The sequence below is a fragment of the Falco rusticolus genome, chromosome 2 (genome assembly GCF_015220075.1).
Source record: "Falco rusticolus isolate bFalRus1 chromosome 2, bFalRus1.pri, whole genome shotgun sequence".
NCBI lineage: Eukaryota > Metazoa > Chordata > Aves > Falconiformes > Falconidae > Falco > Falco rusticolus.
Window position 1 is genome coordinate 31,299,129 of NC_051188.1, and position 18,772 is coordinate 31,317,900.

At 43.3% G+C, this 18,772-nt stretch overlaps 1 protein-coding gene across 2 annotated transcripts in view; it reads left to right on the top strand.

Moving 5' to 3' along the window:
• Positions 1–13,826, top strand: part of HTR2A (5-hydroxytryptamine receptor 2A) — a 28,251-nt gene extending 14,425 nt beyond the window's left edge. For both annotated transcript variants that reach the window (XM_037377810.1, XM_037377809.1), the window contains exon 4: positions 11,993–13,826. In XM_037377810.1, the coding sequence (XP_037233707.1) occupies positions 11,993–12,792 (800 nt within the window). In that variant the 3' untranslated portion in view covers positions 12,793–13,826. The remainder of the gene's footprint in view (positions 1–11,992) is intronic.
• The last annotated feature ends 4,946 nt before the right edge of the window (positions 13,827–18,772 follow it).

The following is an 18,772-nucleotide window of genomic DNA, read 5'->3' on the forward strand; positions in this document are numbered from 1 at the left end:
TATAATGTTAAGAAAGAAATACATATCACAGAATTCTGTTTTACAAAAAAAATCCTTACATTTACCCCTGTTAACAGGAACATTGCAAACTATTGCACACTTGGTCTGCAATTAACTTTCCCCATTCATTTCCCAGCCCATGCCATGGGCATCTTTTCTAAGTAGAAGTCCAGCTAATAAGTGTCAGGGGTTTTGTCAGAGATGACTCAACATATTTCTAATTACCTACAAAAAAATTTGGAAATACCTGTCAGCTGGTTTTGCCTATGATGTCCTCCAGAGTCACTGATGGAAAACAGCCTGTCAAAGTCCTATGACGTCCTAAAAGTAGGCTAAGATATCACAATAAAGGCTCTGTTTTTTGGCTGATCAAAATCAGAGCTGTGTATTTCACAGCATTCAGTCTGGCATTTATGTCACAAGTAAATCACAGCCACTGGGAAGACTTGTTTTCTTTTGGTAGTACATAACCCTTGTTATGATTCTGTATTTGATCTGAGCTTCCAAATGTCAACTTGACCGCTATTGCTAGGATCATGGACTGAGCTGAACCGAGCATAGTAAGAAAAATACTGCATGGGGTTTAGCTTGCAGCTTTCTTCTTACAAGCGTAAAAGTGCCCAAAAGTTTTAGGTTGTATGTTTCCAGGGTAAAACCAGACCTGCCTTGCATACCACTGCAGGACATGAGGAGATCCCTCCAGCACTCAGAGCAGCCAATTTTTGTTGCAAGGGCAGTTCATCCTGTAGATGGGATACATGGGAAGGCATGATTTATCGCTTTTTCATCTCTTTTTCAACCCTGCCATCTTCTAAATGTGACCAGGGCGCTGGCTGATTTAACAAAAGAACAGTTCCGTCAGGGTGAAGGGCATTATATACTGGCCAGGCACTGGCACATCACGTACAGTATCCTGAATCATGATGTTCAGAGCAGTGCAGGTCTCTAAGCTGCTTCTCATCCTGTTTTCCCTTCCAAATTATCCATCGCATGAGGGCATCTACCCCAATAACTGTCTGGCCATTGGCGCAGTCTCCTTATATAACTAGTTAGAAGCAGACTATTTGCTTAATCAGCAGCCTCTCTGCAAGCAATCACAAAAGGAGGCACAGAGAGACAAGATGAAGATCTGGATCAAAGTGGAAACTGGCCTGAGGTCTAGAAAATTCAGAAGAATTACAGTTTGGGTTGTCTGTGCCTTCAGACTCAGTGCAAAATAGTTGCTAAAATAACAACAACAACAACAACAACAACAATAATAATAATAATAATAATCTCATAGTTACATTCAGTCTCCTTTTAAACTATGCAATGAGGTCAAGCAGAACTGCAGGAGAAATCTCAGATACCAAAAGAAATCTCTATTCAGTTCATTGGAGGATTAAGGCAGAGTTAAGTAAATTACCAGCGTTCAACAAATCATACCCAGTAATAATTAAAATCCCAGAAGTATAAAAACAGAGATAGTAAAGGATCTTGCCACTCAGACTGCTCCAGGAGACATCACAGTAGTTACTTATGATCTGTCTGTAATTTCTAGCTTATTGCTACTATACATTTTTTTTAGACATCACTGTGTATGTAGCATGTATAGTATATAATAAGCTAGCCCTAAGGAGCCTTCAGGATCTTCATAGCTAAAAAGGCAGACTGATAACGTGTGATCTGGAAAGATCCTGTTACAAACGTATGGTATTTATTTCTTTCTCAAAGCACAATTATCCCCAAATCTGTTCTCCTAGGGGCCTGAACAGTGAACATTGCAAAGCCATCTGACATGGAATACAAAAAGGTCCTGCGCTAAACAAGAGGGATACCACAAGTGGCTGGAGTTGATCCCACTTAAAGGCTCTTTTCCTTTTCAAATTAATGTATTTACCTAAGCCAGTGACAACTGTAAATTTGTAACTTCTTTTGAGTAGAAATTAAACCATTGCTACAGGGAACTTAAAAACACCAATGCAATTTAAACAACATTAACTGAGTATACAAAAAGGAAAAAGGGTGTTTGACCTGCTTTGCTGCATTTTGCTGAGCCACAGAAGTAGCAGGTTTGTCCATCCAGGAGCTTTAAATAAAGAAAAAGCAGCATCTTGTCCCTCTGCATAGAGCTAGGCTGGAGACCTAGGGCACCTCTTGCAATTTTTCAAACTAAATATTCAGCTCTTTATCATAAGGTCACTCACTTCTAATCACTTCTAATCACCATGGACGATGTGGTTACACAGCCATCATCAGCCTACATCCCCTGCAGGAGAATATTAAGCCCAGCTCCCTCCCAACTCCCAGCTGACAGCAGGATTGTAGCTGCCATCTGGCTACCTTGAGCTTTGGCTCTGCTCAGCCAGCATCCTCCAGGCAAGCCGCTTCCTCGGCTTCCTGTCCACACTCAGCCAGACACCGCCTTACTCTCTACTCTTTCCAGACTCGGGAGAGTGATAAGCCTGTATCTCGCCAAAGATCAGACTGCAAATAAATTGGTATTGTAAATAATAATGCAATTAAATTACAGGGTGGGAGGTTTTAAAAGCCTTCTACTGTTACATTAGAAAACTCCCCCCCCCCTCGATTTTTGCAGCTGCGGTTTGGTTTCCTCTAGGCACTGTGAATGCGACACGCCATCTCCACCCTACCTCCCAGCAGGTCTTCCTAGGTGGGGGGTGGGGATTAAAGTGGAGGCAGATGCACGGAACAAGCTGGAGTCCATGTAGAAGGGCTGGCACATGGGGCCACATGCCCTGTCAGTCTCACTGGAAATACAACGCCAGTGTCCCAGCTGGGAGTGCTGGGATAGAGGACCAGCGATGTATAGGCGGAGGAACCCTCCCAGGAGACTTCACCAGACCCATTTGAAGATATAAATGCTATTGACAAACTAGAGGGATGCAAAACTTGCAGAAACCTCCACTGCTACCCTACACCCTTTCTACCCTATGCAGTTGGGTGCTGGTAGGACATCTCCTTTGCGCTAACAGATACAGCATCACTGGCACGTTGTCAGAGCGCAGGCTAAAGGTGTCACAGCACTGGCCTTGCTGGTCCTCAGGGGACTGCCAATGTTTGTAACGACCTACTGACACTGTTGTCAAAACAAGGCTGATGTAAGTAATGGTGACTTCAGATCATGAAAACACAGCTTGTAACTCATTTAGAAAAGTTGGCAATCTTAGTTGAGTAGGTATGTGGCCACATGCAGATGGGTGTGTGTTTCTGTGAAATTAGTGCTTATTTTCAGCCCTGCTTCTTTTTATGTGACACGTGGTATCCACATGCCTTTAAGCCAAGTAGGATGGAGAGTACCCATGCCTTTCCAGTCCTTGTAATATTTCATACTCTCAGATTTTAAAATGCACCTGAGGCTGCAGGCAGGTCTCCCTGCCCTTCTCTTCTTCAGGCACTTCCCCATGAGAACGTAGCAGGAATAGCTGGCCTGAGGGAGGGCTAATGAGAAAAAGAAGCCTCTTGCCGGATGCAAATCTAACCTAGCCCAGCTCCCAGCAGAAGAAAGTTATGGCTTCCACACAGTTTGCTGGTATGTAGTGGGGTTTACCCTTCTCTGTGCTTTTTCAGCATTGCCACTGACACTAGTTGTCCGTGTGCTCTCAGCATAAGCTGGGAAACATGGGACTGAGCAGGACAAAAGACAAGCAATTTCACCTCAGATGTGACATGGCAATGCGGTGCCAACAACACTGCTGAATCCCTCCCATAAACACTTCTTTGTCCCACCTCTAAGGATGGGCTAAGTTTTCACATGGGGAACACAGGAATAATGCTTTCTCAGGTGGACAAGTTTGCTCTACGTGGCATGATGGCACACTCCTTACTGGAGGTCAGGCTGAATGGGTTCCTCTGGATCAGTAAATAGGAAAAGGATTTTTAGGCTCTGTTACTGGCTTTTAATCTCCTGGACTTCCTGGATTTAAACAGCTCTGCCCTCTCTTCTGCTGCAAAAGCCCAGATACCTTCTTGCCTCCCTCTTCTTCCTTGTAGATGCATTTATGGTGACTTGTATTTGCACAGTAATCTACACAAGGCAAAGAGATTTATTTTTTAACTGAGAGTTGACACACTTGCCGAGTCTAGGGCCAGGTTCTTTTGACATCTTTCTCCAGGCTTAACATCCCTAAAATATTCAGAATCAGACCATGAGGTCTAACCAAGCACAGTAAAAGGGAGATTCATTGAATTCATGGGAGACCTGTGGAAGAATCTGGCATGTGGTACATTACTTTGTCCTTTAGCCGTATTGTGCAAGAATTTATTTATGGGGTAGTCTGATATTTCTTACTTATTTAGGAAAAGCTCTGTGCCTCAGTATGTATAAATGCTGTAGTAAACAAGCAGATGGAATGTACGTGTGTGTCATCTAAAAGAAAAAATCTGTATAAATTGATAAAGTGTTTCAGTTTTACAAGGTTTCTACTGATCAAGAACATACACGTATTTGCTGGCCATAGAGGTGAAGGTTTTACCTGCAGGTGTTCCATACAGAAGGTCACCAATGTGCTAACTCCAAGCAGAAAGACTTTTGTTCTACAAAAGACAGAAGCACTGCAGAGCTTCAGCTAAAATAAGGCAATATGCAGTAAAGAGCTGAGGACATTATTGCCTACAAGCACATAAGGAAGTTACTTTAAAATAAAAAAAATAATACTCAAATGAGATAGCAAGACTAGCTTTGGGAAGTGTGACTGCTTTGCTGCTTATGAAAGACCAGACCAGGCAGAACAGCTTTGTCAAGCAATTTCTCACCCCTTGAAGGCCTCCCCTCTGCCCACGGCAGTCGGCAAAAGATGAAGTCAGCCTGTGCAGACCTGTGCTGGCAGTAAACTAAGAGGGTTTGGTTGTAATAGCAAGACTCTCTATTTCAGCTTGCTCAGTTGAAACCACCAGGATCTGTTTACTATTGCTCCTTGCTGCATACACAAATGGCATGATCTGAAATCCCCAGTCCCTAAATCCTTTTTCAAAGTAATTTTTTTTGGACATTCATAAATATTTATTTATTTCTAGCTATTTGCTAAATGCAGACTTCTATATGCCTCTGTTAGACCCTTTAGCGACCGGGTAATCATATTACACAGAGGGGTAACAACTTCTCTTGATTTGACATAGCTGAGAGAAGCCAATAAGCACCTTGGCAGAAGCCTCTGCCCAAGCCAAAAATGTCATTAGCTAAAAAGCAAAGACTGTAACAGTGGAGAGGCTCCACTGGAAATTACTGTGCAAAAGGTTGTGTCTTCTGCAAACACTCAGAACAATCGGAAAATCCAACAAGGCAATAAGAAGGACCAGATGTGAAGGACACAGAACTTCTGAGGTGCGTGCAGGCAGGAACAGCACTTAAAGCCGAGAGCAAAGAAACCACTCCCTACGGTTGGATTCTTGCTGCCTCTAGGAAATAGGGCTGCATGCACATTTTGTAAGTGAATGAGATTATACCAAATCAGTAAGAAACTCCATCAGCTGTTTCCTCTCTCATAATTCAGCCCACTCTGGATCCGTGGGTTTCTAATCATTTGAGTCAAAAAGGGACACATGTCCTTCATTTCTTGCTCTGTCCTCCCTGTAATGCTCCTTTAATTCTGTTTCTATTTAACTTATTATTGCATTCCTACAAGTTAATTTGGAGAGACACATCTCTGTTCTTGTTAGAAATAGGCTTCAGCACTGAGGACGTAAGTGAGAAACATCAGTAAGACACTGAGACTTTTCTGATTTTGTTTTTCTAAAATTAAATAGGTGATTTCTGGCATTACATTATTATAAGTGATCATTTGCAATCATTTTCTCACATAAAAAGAATTGAATATATCTCCTACTAGGCTAAATAACATGTTTCCTCAGAGATTTTCTGAGCTGCCAAGAACAAAGCCATTTCAAAATTTATAGAATAATCCAAGCATTACTTGGCACCCCCTATGGGAAGTTAAATATAATGTAGTTTTCCTTTCAGTTGTATTAAATATAACATGTGTGACAAAATTAAGTGTACCAAGGGAAAGATATAGAAAACCAGCTCTCTGTGTGCCCTCGAATAAAAAACTAAATTTGGCCTATAGACAGTGATAGGGAAAATGCCTGGATCCACTTTGACTCCAGCCCTGTGAAGATGGCCTCTTGGGATGCAGAAAAGAGACAGTGCTCCCCTAGCACCGTGACTCACTTAGCTCTTGAGGAAATCCATCTGAAAGCAAATATTATGTTGGAATTTATTATGTGGGGATGTGACAGAAAGCTCCTCATGACTCCTGCCTCCACCAACATGCGTTCCTACCGCTACAGAAGAGGTCCGTGCTTGTCTCACACGTGAGGAGAAATTCTAGCCCAGGATACAGGGGACACTGCCACGCTGTCTAGGAAAGGCAGAGGGTTTTTAACATTCATACTAACTAGATGAAGCCTCAGATGGTGATTCCCAATCCACCCACAACTTTTCAACATCCCCTCTCCCCAGGTGGAAATGTTTGCATCTACACTGCCACCCATCAGCAAACTGCACACCCTTGCTATTGGCAATGTGGCTGGCACTATTTGAGCAGCAATAAAATTATAACAGTGAAAGGTTTGTCATGACTGGAAATGGTCAGTTGGGAAATAACATTTTCAGGTGCATGCAGAAATCAGCTAAGTGTTTGCAGTTCTGTGGAAACCCTGACTCCCGTAACGGTGAGTGCCACACGCCAAGCAGAGACATGGAGCCAGACTGAGTGGTTCTTCTGCAATGTTTAAGCAAAAGCTCAGAAGTAGCTGTTGCTAAACTCCAGCTCCTGATATGAAGTTCAGACGCATTTGCATCCTTGACACTCGGAGGAGGACAGGGTCCACAGCCCCCCTACAAGTGGTTCACTGTGGTATATGTTCCTAGAGCAACCAAACATCCACACAGGGCACCGTGGTAGCCCAAATGAATAAATATTCTTTTGTGTGGTTACTTCAATCCAAAATATTGAAATAATGTGATGGCTGTGTTGCACCAAGGCCATTTTTATACAACATGAAACTGAGGATATGCATTGTATGCATTTTATGTCTTGGGATGTAGGATGTGGATGGACATGGACATCCTACAAGTTTGTTGTTTGAATGTGCAGAAGTATCAAAGGAGGACATTCTCTGAGTACAGAAAGGCACCAGATACCAGGCATGGGCTTTTCTAAAGAAATGAGACAATATTGCCCCATTGAGCTGCCTGAAGGAGCAACTGGGCTTCTCCAAGCAGTAATTCTTTCAGAAGTCCCTAGTGTCACAGTGCATCTCTGTGCAGTGGCTCGTCATCTGGCCCATAACCCAAGTATGTCTGAATCAATGTGACTGCTAAAACTTGAGCTGGGGCGATTTTTTCTTTTTCATGCAAAGTTGAACAAAGGTGCTGAATTTTGTCGAGAAACTGTAATGACATTTCTAAAAGGTATTTCCTATTCCTTGGACATTTATTAGGGCACATAGTAATGCTTATCTGTATTCAAATCAATTGAAATGGATATATGTGAGGTGAAAGCATGTGACTGACAGCTTCTGCTTGAAGGAGACTTCACGGAAGGAACCTTGACTTCTCTTCATCCTAAGCAGCCCAAGTATGCTACCCTGCAGGGCATATTGTAAATTCTGGCTTTGATTCACTGATAGTCTCAGCAGCTCAAGGTAGCTGCAAACCCAGTTTAGCTGTCTAGTTAAAGTGGTTTTATGGCTGCTGCATACCTCTGAAGATTTGCGACCCAGCAATGTGTACCACTAAATCAACCTTTGTCAGTTTTACCAGGCTTTTTGAGAGAACAACAAGAAGGATGCTATTGTTTTACCTCTTAACCTTTGATGTTTTCAAGAGATTTTTGTCATTCTGAAGTTGTGCCCAAATGCTTGAGGTTTAATGAAGGATTTATTACTCATCTGTATTGTGTGAGTTCTGTTTTACACTTTATTAAAGTCCATAGAGTTTGAAACAGCCACCTGTGTATAAATCAAGCTACATGAATAAACCACCTTCTACCAGAGGAACATAATATTTAGGGATGTCCACAAGGGAAAATGTTCTGATATAAGTGGAAATGTCAACTGGAAACGCAGTGGATAATGTACCTCCAGGGCCTGAATGGATGCTCCCATTCTGTGGTGAGTGCTTCCTCGTGCTTCAGCTTAGTTTGGTTTGGAAGCAGAATAAGATAAACCATAAAAAAGCACTCAGGGGATGTCAAGACCTTTTCCAGACGGAGCTTGAGCTAGAGGGAGCCAGGGATGTGGCACGGACAGGGTGTGGAACAGCTGTTCTGTAACAATCCTGCCAAGTCGTTTCCTCTGTTTCTATTGTTTGCACATGCCCATTTCCCAAATACCTGCTTGTCCCTACCTGGTAGCTCTGCATGATCCTTTCCTGTGAAGCTGATTTTCTTCTCTTGATGTTTGAATACACAGGCACAGTTTGTGTCTTTTAAAACATCCACAGTCACCAAGAGTGGGGAGCTGGAAAGCAAGGACAGTAAAACCAGCAAGAAATTATATACCTGAATCATCAAGATGAAATAGATCAGTCAACTTCGATCTTTAAAGAATGAATTCAGTCAGCTGCAATAATGCTAATACAGCTTAGACCAGGACTTTTTGTTATGTGTCTACGGGACAAGCCTGATCTTGACCAAATCTGAGTGACATATAGGTGACATTCTTGGCCACGTATGATACTTCCTAAAAATTCTATCAAAATAGTGGACATGGGTTGCACATGGAAGCTCCTTTATTTATAGTTTAAACATGACTGCCTTTGAATTTGGTCCCTGTGTGGAATTTGCTATCCTCATGCTACAGAAGCCAGAAGCTAGCTGTTGAAGACGGACAAATTTTGTTTGTTTGGTCACAGGAGCAAAGAGTTTAGTCCCTGTAGAGGGATGAAAAGAGAAAATTGGGCTGGAAGTTAATTTATTCCATGCAGGAATGCCACAGTGTCATTTGTGGGACCCCTTGCATCAGCAGAACTTGGGTGTACACAAAAAGCAGGTTACAGCTGTCAATGTTCTCTGCTACCAAACCGTGGTACCTCTGGTATTTCCAGACTGCATACAGGCCAGTTACCCGTGGCTGCAGGGGAAAAACACCTTGAACGGTCATTCAGAAAAACTTACATGACCAGCGCCAGCTACAGCTCTGCTGTGAACTGCACTTTCGCGCTTGTTAAAAGAATGACAAGGAAATGTGAAAACTCCAGCTACAAGCTGAAACTCATTTCCATTTTTTAAAGCCAGAAATCTGGATTTAGATGCCAGTCTCCAGAAGCTGCTAACAACAAAACAAAGCAGGTGGAGAACTGCTGCCCTTGTATTTCAAGTGAGGAGTTGTAACTGACTTTGGCCTTCTACTTGAAAAAGCTTGCAGTTGTGCTAAAATTTTCCTTTCTAGTGCTGCTGCCTCTCCTCCCATGCCCCCTGATACAGCTGAACCATAAGGTCTGTAGTAATGAAAGGCATCTTTTTACTCTGTCAACGCCATTGTTTATTTTATCTCTGCAGCTCACACTAGGTCTTTGAATGAAATGAAAAAACAGCCCTGCTGTTATCAGTGCAGGGCAGAACCAGATGGGAAGCTTGTGGCATTGCTCTGACTAGTGCTGTGCCTCCACGCAGCTGGAGTGTAATGCTGGGAGGTGCTGGGTGCCTTCAGCATCTTTCAACTCATCCAAAAAAGAAAAGGAATGTCAAAGCATTCCCCATTTCCCTGGAGGTATTCTGCACCCCAGATAACTCATCCATGGCTGGGCAACATGGCTCCTTGCAGCTGACCTCTCCCTCTGTGCTGTCAGTCGGACTGACTCAGATTTTTTTAGGCAGCAGCTTTCCTGGCATCACTGGAGATTTCCATCAGTTCAATGCAGGAGCTGCTTGCACCTCACCCACTGGCTTCTCAGAGCCCAGGTTCAAGCATTTAGGGCTTGCGCAGCAGAAACAGAAAGGGCAATACCGCAGGGTCTCCACCAGCTTCTGCCCCAGGCAGATAAGAACAGCGCTTTTGTAAATTGACCTGTGCAGACAAAGCTACAGTGTTGTTAGAAAAATAAACAGCCATGGTGTTAGAAAAATAAATATCTTTGTAGAAGCTCCAGAAGCACCAAAGGAATGGAACATATGAAGAGAATAATAGCCTAATATTATTATTATTACTGTCATTATTACTGTTTTTTACTGTGCCTGGACTCCCCAGCCTCCCTCTAGGACTGGAACGGCTGTGCTGGGCACTGGAAATGTGTGAAATGAAGAGACAGCCTGTGCTTTTAAAGGGTTCCCTGTCTAAGCACCAGAGTGGAAAGAAAGGAAAGGAAGGGTCGTAGAGGGAAGTACCACTGAAATGCTAATGTTAGGGGATGAGTTTCAACTGTGAACCAGTAAGGACATTCTTGGGCACACAAGGGACAAGTTAGGATACAGCATCATCCTCACATCGTAAGAAATTCTTCCCTAATGAATTTTTTCTTCCTCAGAAGCCAAATACAGCATCTGAAATTTCTATTCAAAGATGCAAAGGGGACTGAAGCTCCCAGATGATGCTAACTTTCTGCAGGAGTCAAACTCCTAGTTGCTTTTATCCAGAGAGGGCTGCATTATCGCTCTCTGCTTCACTACTCCACTTTTGCTGTCTTCACAGCACATCATCTTTTTCACTGTCTGAATATTGCCTTACTTGGAGAGACAGTATCCATTTGGGGGGTGGGAACGAGACAAATATTGAAAAAAAAAAACCCCAAACCCAACAACCAAAGCAAGAGCAGCTGTTTGATTTTGCTGAGACGCTAGCAGCATTTGCAGAAGTCCCTGAGGAAATGGCTGAGTGGGCTTGAATCAGACAAAGCAGTCCAAGGAGAACGGACTTCATCAACCTGGCCTTGCTGTTCATAACAGGGCAAGGACACAGCACATGCTCCAGGGGAAGAAAAAGTTTGCATGGCTGCTGTTGCCTCCGGGGCTGTGCGTTGAGAGGGCAGCCTGTAGCAGATGGCAATACCATGAATGGACCTTTGCAGTCCTGCACAGAGAACCACATCTCAGGCTGCCTCATCTGGTCTGTCAGTGCTTAATATATCCCTGTCATTCCTCTGGCTATTGACATGTAAAGTGCTGGGGTTTTTTTAGCATTTAGACTGTGTCGTCAAATGTATGGTGATTACAGGGAGAACAGAAAAAGAGCCAATGAAAGATTACTCTCAGAGATATGAGAAAAACTGATATTTCCTCTTAAAAGCAGTATTTCACAGCCTAATCAGAAACCAGTACCCAGAACACTTTTAATTCTCTTATAAACACAGCCCAAGACCACTCTCTAAGCCACCCCAGAAAAGACAAACATAGTATCATTTTGATCATAGTTAATAAAAGCCTTTGCCAAGGTGGCAGGAACCAAGAGGCAAGTCTGGAGATCATTACAGGGGCCCAAGGTCCAAGGGTATAAAGCAGTTTTTTATGCTTGTGTTGCTACCAGGTGTCATGGGACAGCTGGATGGAAGGACATGTGTTTTACCTGTGGCTGGGGTTTCTGTGAAAGAGAGAGGGAATTCAGATTAGAGTAACGGCAAAAAACCTTCAAAACTGTAACACTGCTCTTCCTCTGCCCTTCTTTGCTGGAACCTTGTAAAGGTGGTGGTAGTACAAATGTCAGAGCCTAGCAGACCACATTTAGTTCCTGAAATTCAGCATCTGCAGGATGAATGTTTCACACAGCATCTTTTCTTAGGACAGCCCCAGTAAAATGTCACAAGAACAGGACTAGCATTGTGCCGCTGCTGAAACATGAGATGCAATATAGCTCATTCCCCTGTGTCAATTCAGTTTGCTTTGGGATATCTATCAATTGTGGGTCCATCTGTTAGTGCTCATTTGTGTCCTATACCCATTTATTCTTTGAGAAATTATCTATATATAGCTAAGAGTGTGGGGTTTTCTTCTTGGAGATTGGAAATAGTGGGGTTTCTTACTGTGTTTAACCTCTTATTTTTCTAATCTACCTTCAGGTATCTCCATGCCTATACCTGTCTTTGGACTACAAGATGACTCCAAAGTGTTTAAGAAAGGCAGCTGCTTACTTGTGGATGACAATTTTGTCCTAGTAGGCTCTTTTGTGGCATTCTTCATCCCTCTAACCATCATGGTGGTCACCTACTTTTTAACTATCAAGTCGCTGCAGAAGGAAGCTATGCTATGCGTGAATGACATTGGCCCAAAGACCAAGTTTGCTTCATTTAGCTTCCTCCCTCAGAGTTCCCTGTCCTCAGAGAAACTCTTCCAGCGCTCTTTGAACAGAGAAGTGGGGACTTCTGGGAGGAGAACCATGCAATCCATCAGCAACGAGCAGAAGGCTTCCAAGGTTCTTGGCATTGTCTTCTTTCTGTTTGTTGTGATGTGGTGCCCGTTTTTCATCACCAATGTGATGGCCGTGATTTGCAAGGAGTCATGCAATGAAGAAGTCGTTGGAGGACTACTTAATGTATTTGTTTGGATTGGCTACCTTTCTTCGGCTGTCAACCCACTTGTATATACGTTGTTCAATAAAACCTACCGTTCAGCTTTCTCTCGTTACATTCAGTGTCGCTACAAGGAGGAGAAGAAACCTTTCCAGCTGATTTTAGTGAACACTATCCCAGCACTTGCATATAATTCGAGCCAGCTCCAGCTAGCACAAATGAAGAGTTTGAAAAAAGAGGCAAAAATGATGGCTAAGGATTATTCAATGGTCACGATAGGAATACATCATTTGGATGGTACCTCCAAGGGAATTATCAGCCCAGCAAACGAAAAGGTTAGCGGTGTTTGATGGTCAGCAGCTGCCATGAGAACCACCATGTGTACGCTGAAAATTTCACCTGGTTGTGAGAAGCTCTGATAGCTTAGGAAAATCAGCCCTGTTCAAGAGACCCTCCAATAACATCACATACTCCTCATATTATCCTGTGGTTGAAAAGCAGGGATGAAATGGTATCAAATGTGCAATTTTTTTTCATACAGTACTTTGGCTATTTTAAGCACAGGCTTTATTAAACTTATTTTTTTAATATTCTAAAGGATATATTTCTTAAAGAAAAAAAATGAAATTTCTGGTATTATAACATGAGCTGTGAAGAAACCTACGCATTTCTTTTCTCTTTGCAAATGAAAGCTAAGCTTTGATGCTCTTGCAGAGTTGGCTCCAGCTAGTTTGTCTTGCTACAATGGAATTTTGTTATCATCAACTGAATGAGCACTTTACAGAATTTTAAATAAAATGATGGTTAATTTACTAATATATATTTAAAATAAATTTTAATGTATTAAAGAAAAATCTATTAAAACCTGTAGAGATTAATTATATGGACATTTTGGTAACAGTGTTTTTATGGCTATATTTTTCTTCTGAGTAACCATTCTGAAATGTTACTGGGCTTTTCTGCCATTCATTCTATAGTGCGAATTAGCAAACTTCAAAGGTAAATTATACTTGAATGATTCTTTGTTTCCTCCACCACTCATAATCTTTATTTCATGTCTTGTGCTTTATCTCCATTCAAGAAGTTTCATCTGTTCAGCTTAAAACTTAAAAGTAATCTTTTCAAAAGTAATTGTTGGGCTTGATTCCCTGCTCCTTCCCACTGATGTTGGCAGGGAAGTGAAGTGAGAGAAGAGGGGAAAATCAGGCACAACATCGCTGAATGATTTCAGGAACAATTCCACATCCATGCCTCTGATTCCAACAGAGTCTGATTTAAGTAATGGCAGAGGAAATTTTGAATGAGTAAAGCCTTCAGTAAAAGGTTGCAGCAGAACCTCTCTCGTCATTTCTCTTCGGTTACAAAAGCTGTTATAAAAAATGTCCTTCTGGTTTTGTTTTAGTGCTTGTAGAGCCAGAATTATAAGAAAACTTTTAGTTGCTCCAAATTGTTTTCCATAATTTCACTGTTTCATTGTTATGGTAGATTGCTCAGGAACAGTAGGTATCTTGCACTATTAGGACTCAGCCTTAATGAAATATGTATGGACAAATGGAACCCACTTGAAAAATAACAGGACTTATAAGCGACACTGTATTTCACCTACATAGCTCCAAGGGCACAATACATTACATAAAGAATGTCAAATACATTGCTTGACAGGAATGCCTAGTCATGAAATTGCTTCCTTTTGGGCATCATAGACCATTTCACCAAAGCCAGTGGGACTCTGCTGGAGAGCAGAAACATAAGTGTCGCATTCACCTGCAAAATCTAGATCCAAGCATTTGATTAATTCCATTAATTTTGCAGCCACAATCATCAAAAGCAGGATGCATTCCAGTTTCAGATCCTGTCCACTCTGAAAAAAACCACTGCCTGGCCCAGATGCCAAACCCTAATGCCCTCATGAGTCCTTCTCTTGAAATTGTTCAGTTTTTAGAGACCCATTAAATCTCCACTAAGACAGAGCAAGAGAGAGACAGGGAGAAACTGAATCTGATTCTAGGCTACCAGCTGGGGGTCTTTGGAAGAGGAAGACTTCTAGCTTAAAATACTGATCTGTGGTAGAAGAGGATTTAAAACTTGCCTAGGTATTTTGGTTGATTTCCAAGAAACGGCTTTTATTGTTCTTTTGCCAGTATGATAATTAAATCTGCCAGTTCTATGAGCCATTTCCTCCAATGTGAAATATGTCAGAGCCACCATGCGCAGGTCACAGGAGCTCTTCATGCACATGGGGACACTGACTGGGTCCACAGCCTTCAGACTCCACACCTGGGTCAAAGTGTCATGTTGCAGCAATGCCATGTATGTCATCCATCACCTTGTGGCCATTAATGGTTTTCCCCCCAAAACTGGGAATTTAGGATCACCTGATAAATCAAGTGGTACAAATGCTGTGTTCACTAAGGTAGTTTATATGGTCACTGTAGCTCTGGGTACACTTATTCACCACAAAAAAAAAAACAAAAAAACAAAACCTGAACAGCTTCAGCAGAAGGAAAAATGGACTCACTGCTCCTGCCTTCCTATACACACCCTGCTCCCACTGTGCAGTGTGAGGCATCGGCACAGAAGGGATTTCAGGGAGAATCTGCTAAATGCAGCTGTGCATGAGGACCACTGTAGTAGTAGGTGGGAGCAGTGACTTTCCACTGTTTCCTGACAAGTTTGATACAGACCCTAAACAGGGTGTTTGAGCTAAGACAACAGTCAGATTGAATCATACAGGGCACCCAGGCAAGGGATGAAGCACTGATGGAGCACAAGTGGTCCAAGGCATCCCGTGAAACATGGTATTCAGGTACTTCCTGATGTCCAAATGTCTCCACTCCATAACTGGTGAGATGGTTTTGAGGATTCACCCTTGGGAACAAGCACCCCAGGCAAGAAGTAGGCAGTAATAAAACCAAAGGTCTTTTGAAAGTAGAGGTCTGAGGATCAGGATCTGCCACCATACCAGATTGCCTTCATATGATGAATACTGACACAGGATCGAAGGTCTCTAACCCTGCCTGCAAGGGGAAAGGAAATACCGATGCTTCTACCAGTGGAGGGAATTGCCACATTTTGTGTAGTTTGTGTCCATCTTGATGCAAGTGTCTCTGGCCTTGCAAGAGAAAAAAGCAAACAGGACAGATGGCTCGGGTCCATTTGTGCCAGAGAGCTGAGCCTGCCTGCATGCTGTACGATATATACGGCACCCTGCATTTCTCTGAACTCAATTCCTCCCAAAACTCCCAAGAGTCTGGTTGCTGGTCTGCGCAGTCTTCTTCACCAGCTTGCACTTGATAAACTGTTACTGAGCATTTAACGTCCATCGCTTATGCTCTGTTTACTGTCTGCATTTCACCCACATGGCACAGCAAATCATCCCCCCGTTTCTCTTTCATTTCACCTTCTGTTCCTCTTTCACAATGTCAAATTGCTCAGGTTGCAAATACTGACAGGGGATGTTTCACTACAGAGAGGGTTTCAATTACTTGCTTGATATTTCATTAGAAGATGACTCTGAACAATATTTTTTTTCCAGCTTATTAAAATAAAATCTATGTTTTGGACCTAAGAGACTTGACAGAATTTCTTTAATTGACAGGTGGAGGTAACATAACACTTATTTTTTGCTTAGAAGCATGGATATCTGCTGCCTGACATTTTAATTCTGTAAGCACTCAGATCAGTGGTTTTATTGAGTGATCGGCAGCTTTTACCTAAGAAGCCTCTCAAAGCCAAGAATGCACAGCAGATAAAGACCAATATTTCCAGCTCCTTATGGACATCTTTGACAGTTTAGTGATGCCTGATTCTGCCACTTTGCACCAAAATGTTAATAGATTTTTTTTGTGTGGTTTGCCTTAGTGAGGATGACAGAGTCAGTGCCTATATTTGTTCTACCCACCATGCCAGATCTGCGGGAAGTTGGTCATCAGAACATAGCAATTAACAGAGTCATTACACTGCAGACAGAAGACAAAGTTCAGCTGTTTTGAATGCCATTTTATAGCACTGGGTCCATGCTTGGGATGAACACTACAGTTTATTATGACCAGCTTCAGAGCAACCCATCTTGCAAAAAAATGTGAGTTTTTTCGTTATGCATCACAATGGAATGGAAATTTTTGTAATTTTCCAGGCAAAAAAAAAAGATAAGACATTCACACAGGCTAGCTCAGAGGTTAGGGCCTTTCCCTGCCTTACAGGAAAAGCATGCTGAGTCAGCCTGTCCTATCTGCATCCAAAAAACCTGCTTTGTTTGGAAAAATGTTTTAATCAACCATTTTTCAAGTAGATTGACATTCTATTACTGTCAAGATTGCATTTGAAAAATATCCAAAGACATGAAGCTCACCATGTATCTCCTAAGCTGGTGTGCATCCTTTATACACTTCAGGGTAAAAAATCCTATGTATCTATCCCACCCACCCAGCCATGCACTGTACTTATGTAATTATTGCCAGATGGTGAGATGCATTCTATTTTGAATACCTATATATGTTTGCTTATGTAAATACATAGAGAAAAATGTTTGCTGTATTTTGTAATGTTAATGTAAAATGGTGTTCCAATGCATTATTGCTTTGTCAGATCCCACTGCTAGTAAAGCAGATTAAAATATTTAAATATTTAAATGCCATCAGTTGTTTTATAAACTAGAGGTTTTCCTTAAGGAGTTGTTTTGGTTTGGTTTCATTTCTCCCATTCATACTCACAGTACGATGTCTGCTGAAGGCTAAAGTAATTTTAAATGTCTTGCTGGACAGAGAGAGAAAGCACGTTGTAGAATTTAGTTACCTCAGCGAACTGGTTCAAAATAAGCCATCGCAATCATTCTCTTTTGCTAAGGGCTGCCATTCTTCTACTGAAAAGGTATACTCTGGCTAACTACATATGGCTTAAGACATTTCACTCTTAGAAATGAAGTATTGCTATAGTAATAAGCCAATTAAATTAATTTCACTAAGAAGTAGCACTTAAGATTAAAATGAGTAAGCAGCTGTATTGGGTTTGCATGGCAAGGTGTTGGTAACAAGGGGCTGCAGGGGTGGCTTCTGTGAGAAGCTTCCCTGTATCCAACAGAGCCAGTGCCAGCCGGCTCCAAGATGGGCCCACCGCTGGCCGAGCCCATCTATCAGTGATGGGACAACATATTCCAGAAGGGGGGAAAAAACCCTCAGCAACTGCAGCTGAAGAGAGGAGTGAGAGCAGGTGAGAGCAACCGCCCCGCAGCCGCCATGGCAGGCAGGAGGGGCAGGGGGCTCCAGGCCCGGAGCAGAGGTTCCCCCCAGCCCGCGGTGAAGCCCACGCTGAGGCAGGCTGTCCCCCTCAGCCCGGGGAGGCCCACGGAGGAGCAGATCCCCACCGGCAGCCCCTGGAGGCCCCACGCCGGAGCAGGTGGGTGCCCGAGGGAGGCTGTGACCCGTGGGCAGCCCACGCTGGAGCAGCTCCTGGCAGGGCCTGTGGCCCCGCGGGGAGAGGAGCCCGGGCTGGGGCAGGTTTGCTGGCGGGGCTGGGGACCCCGGGGGGACCCAGGCTGGAGCCGGCTGTGCCTGAGGGACGGCACCCGTGGGGGGACCCGGCTGGGGCAGGGGAGGGGTGTGAGGAGCCGCCCCTGAGGGGAAGGAGCGGCAGAGGCAGCCTGTGAGGGACTGACCCCAGCCACATTCCCGGCCCCGGCGCTGCTGGGAGCGGGGAGAGGGAGCGGGAGTGAAGTTGGGCCCGGGGACAAGGGAGGGGTGGGGGGAAGGTGGTTTAAGGTTTGGTTTCATTTCTCATTATCCTGCTCTGATGTGATTGCTAACAAATTAAGCTAATGCCCCCAAGCGGAGCCTGCCCTGCCCGTGAGGGTCACTGCCGAGCGATCTCTCCCTGCCCTCACCTCGACCCACCGGCCTTTCCTTACATTTTCTCTCCCTGCCCAGCTGAGGAGGGCAGCGGTAGAGCCGCTTTGGTGGGCACCTGCGTCCTGCCAGGGTCAGCCCGACACAGCAGCACAAATAAATAGCAGTGCACCGTTGCACTGACATTTATAAATAACACCCGAGTCACAGAACCGCAGTGCCGCCTATTGGCAGTATTTCCGTTCACAAAGAGTATTAAAATAAGAAACCTTTTTGTTTTCTCCATTTTAAAACTAAAATAGATTTATTCTTCCAACTGATCTTACAGCACACATGCTCTTGTTTACAGTTGCAATACACATCGAAGTAGTATGGATGTTAATAAGACATCCTCTCAAAGCCTTGCTTTAATCTTAAGGTTTCATCAAGCTTTATAATGTGTAAAGAAAAGCGTACAGGATCAGAGAATGGTCAGGGTTGGCTGTTATCA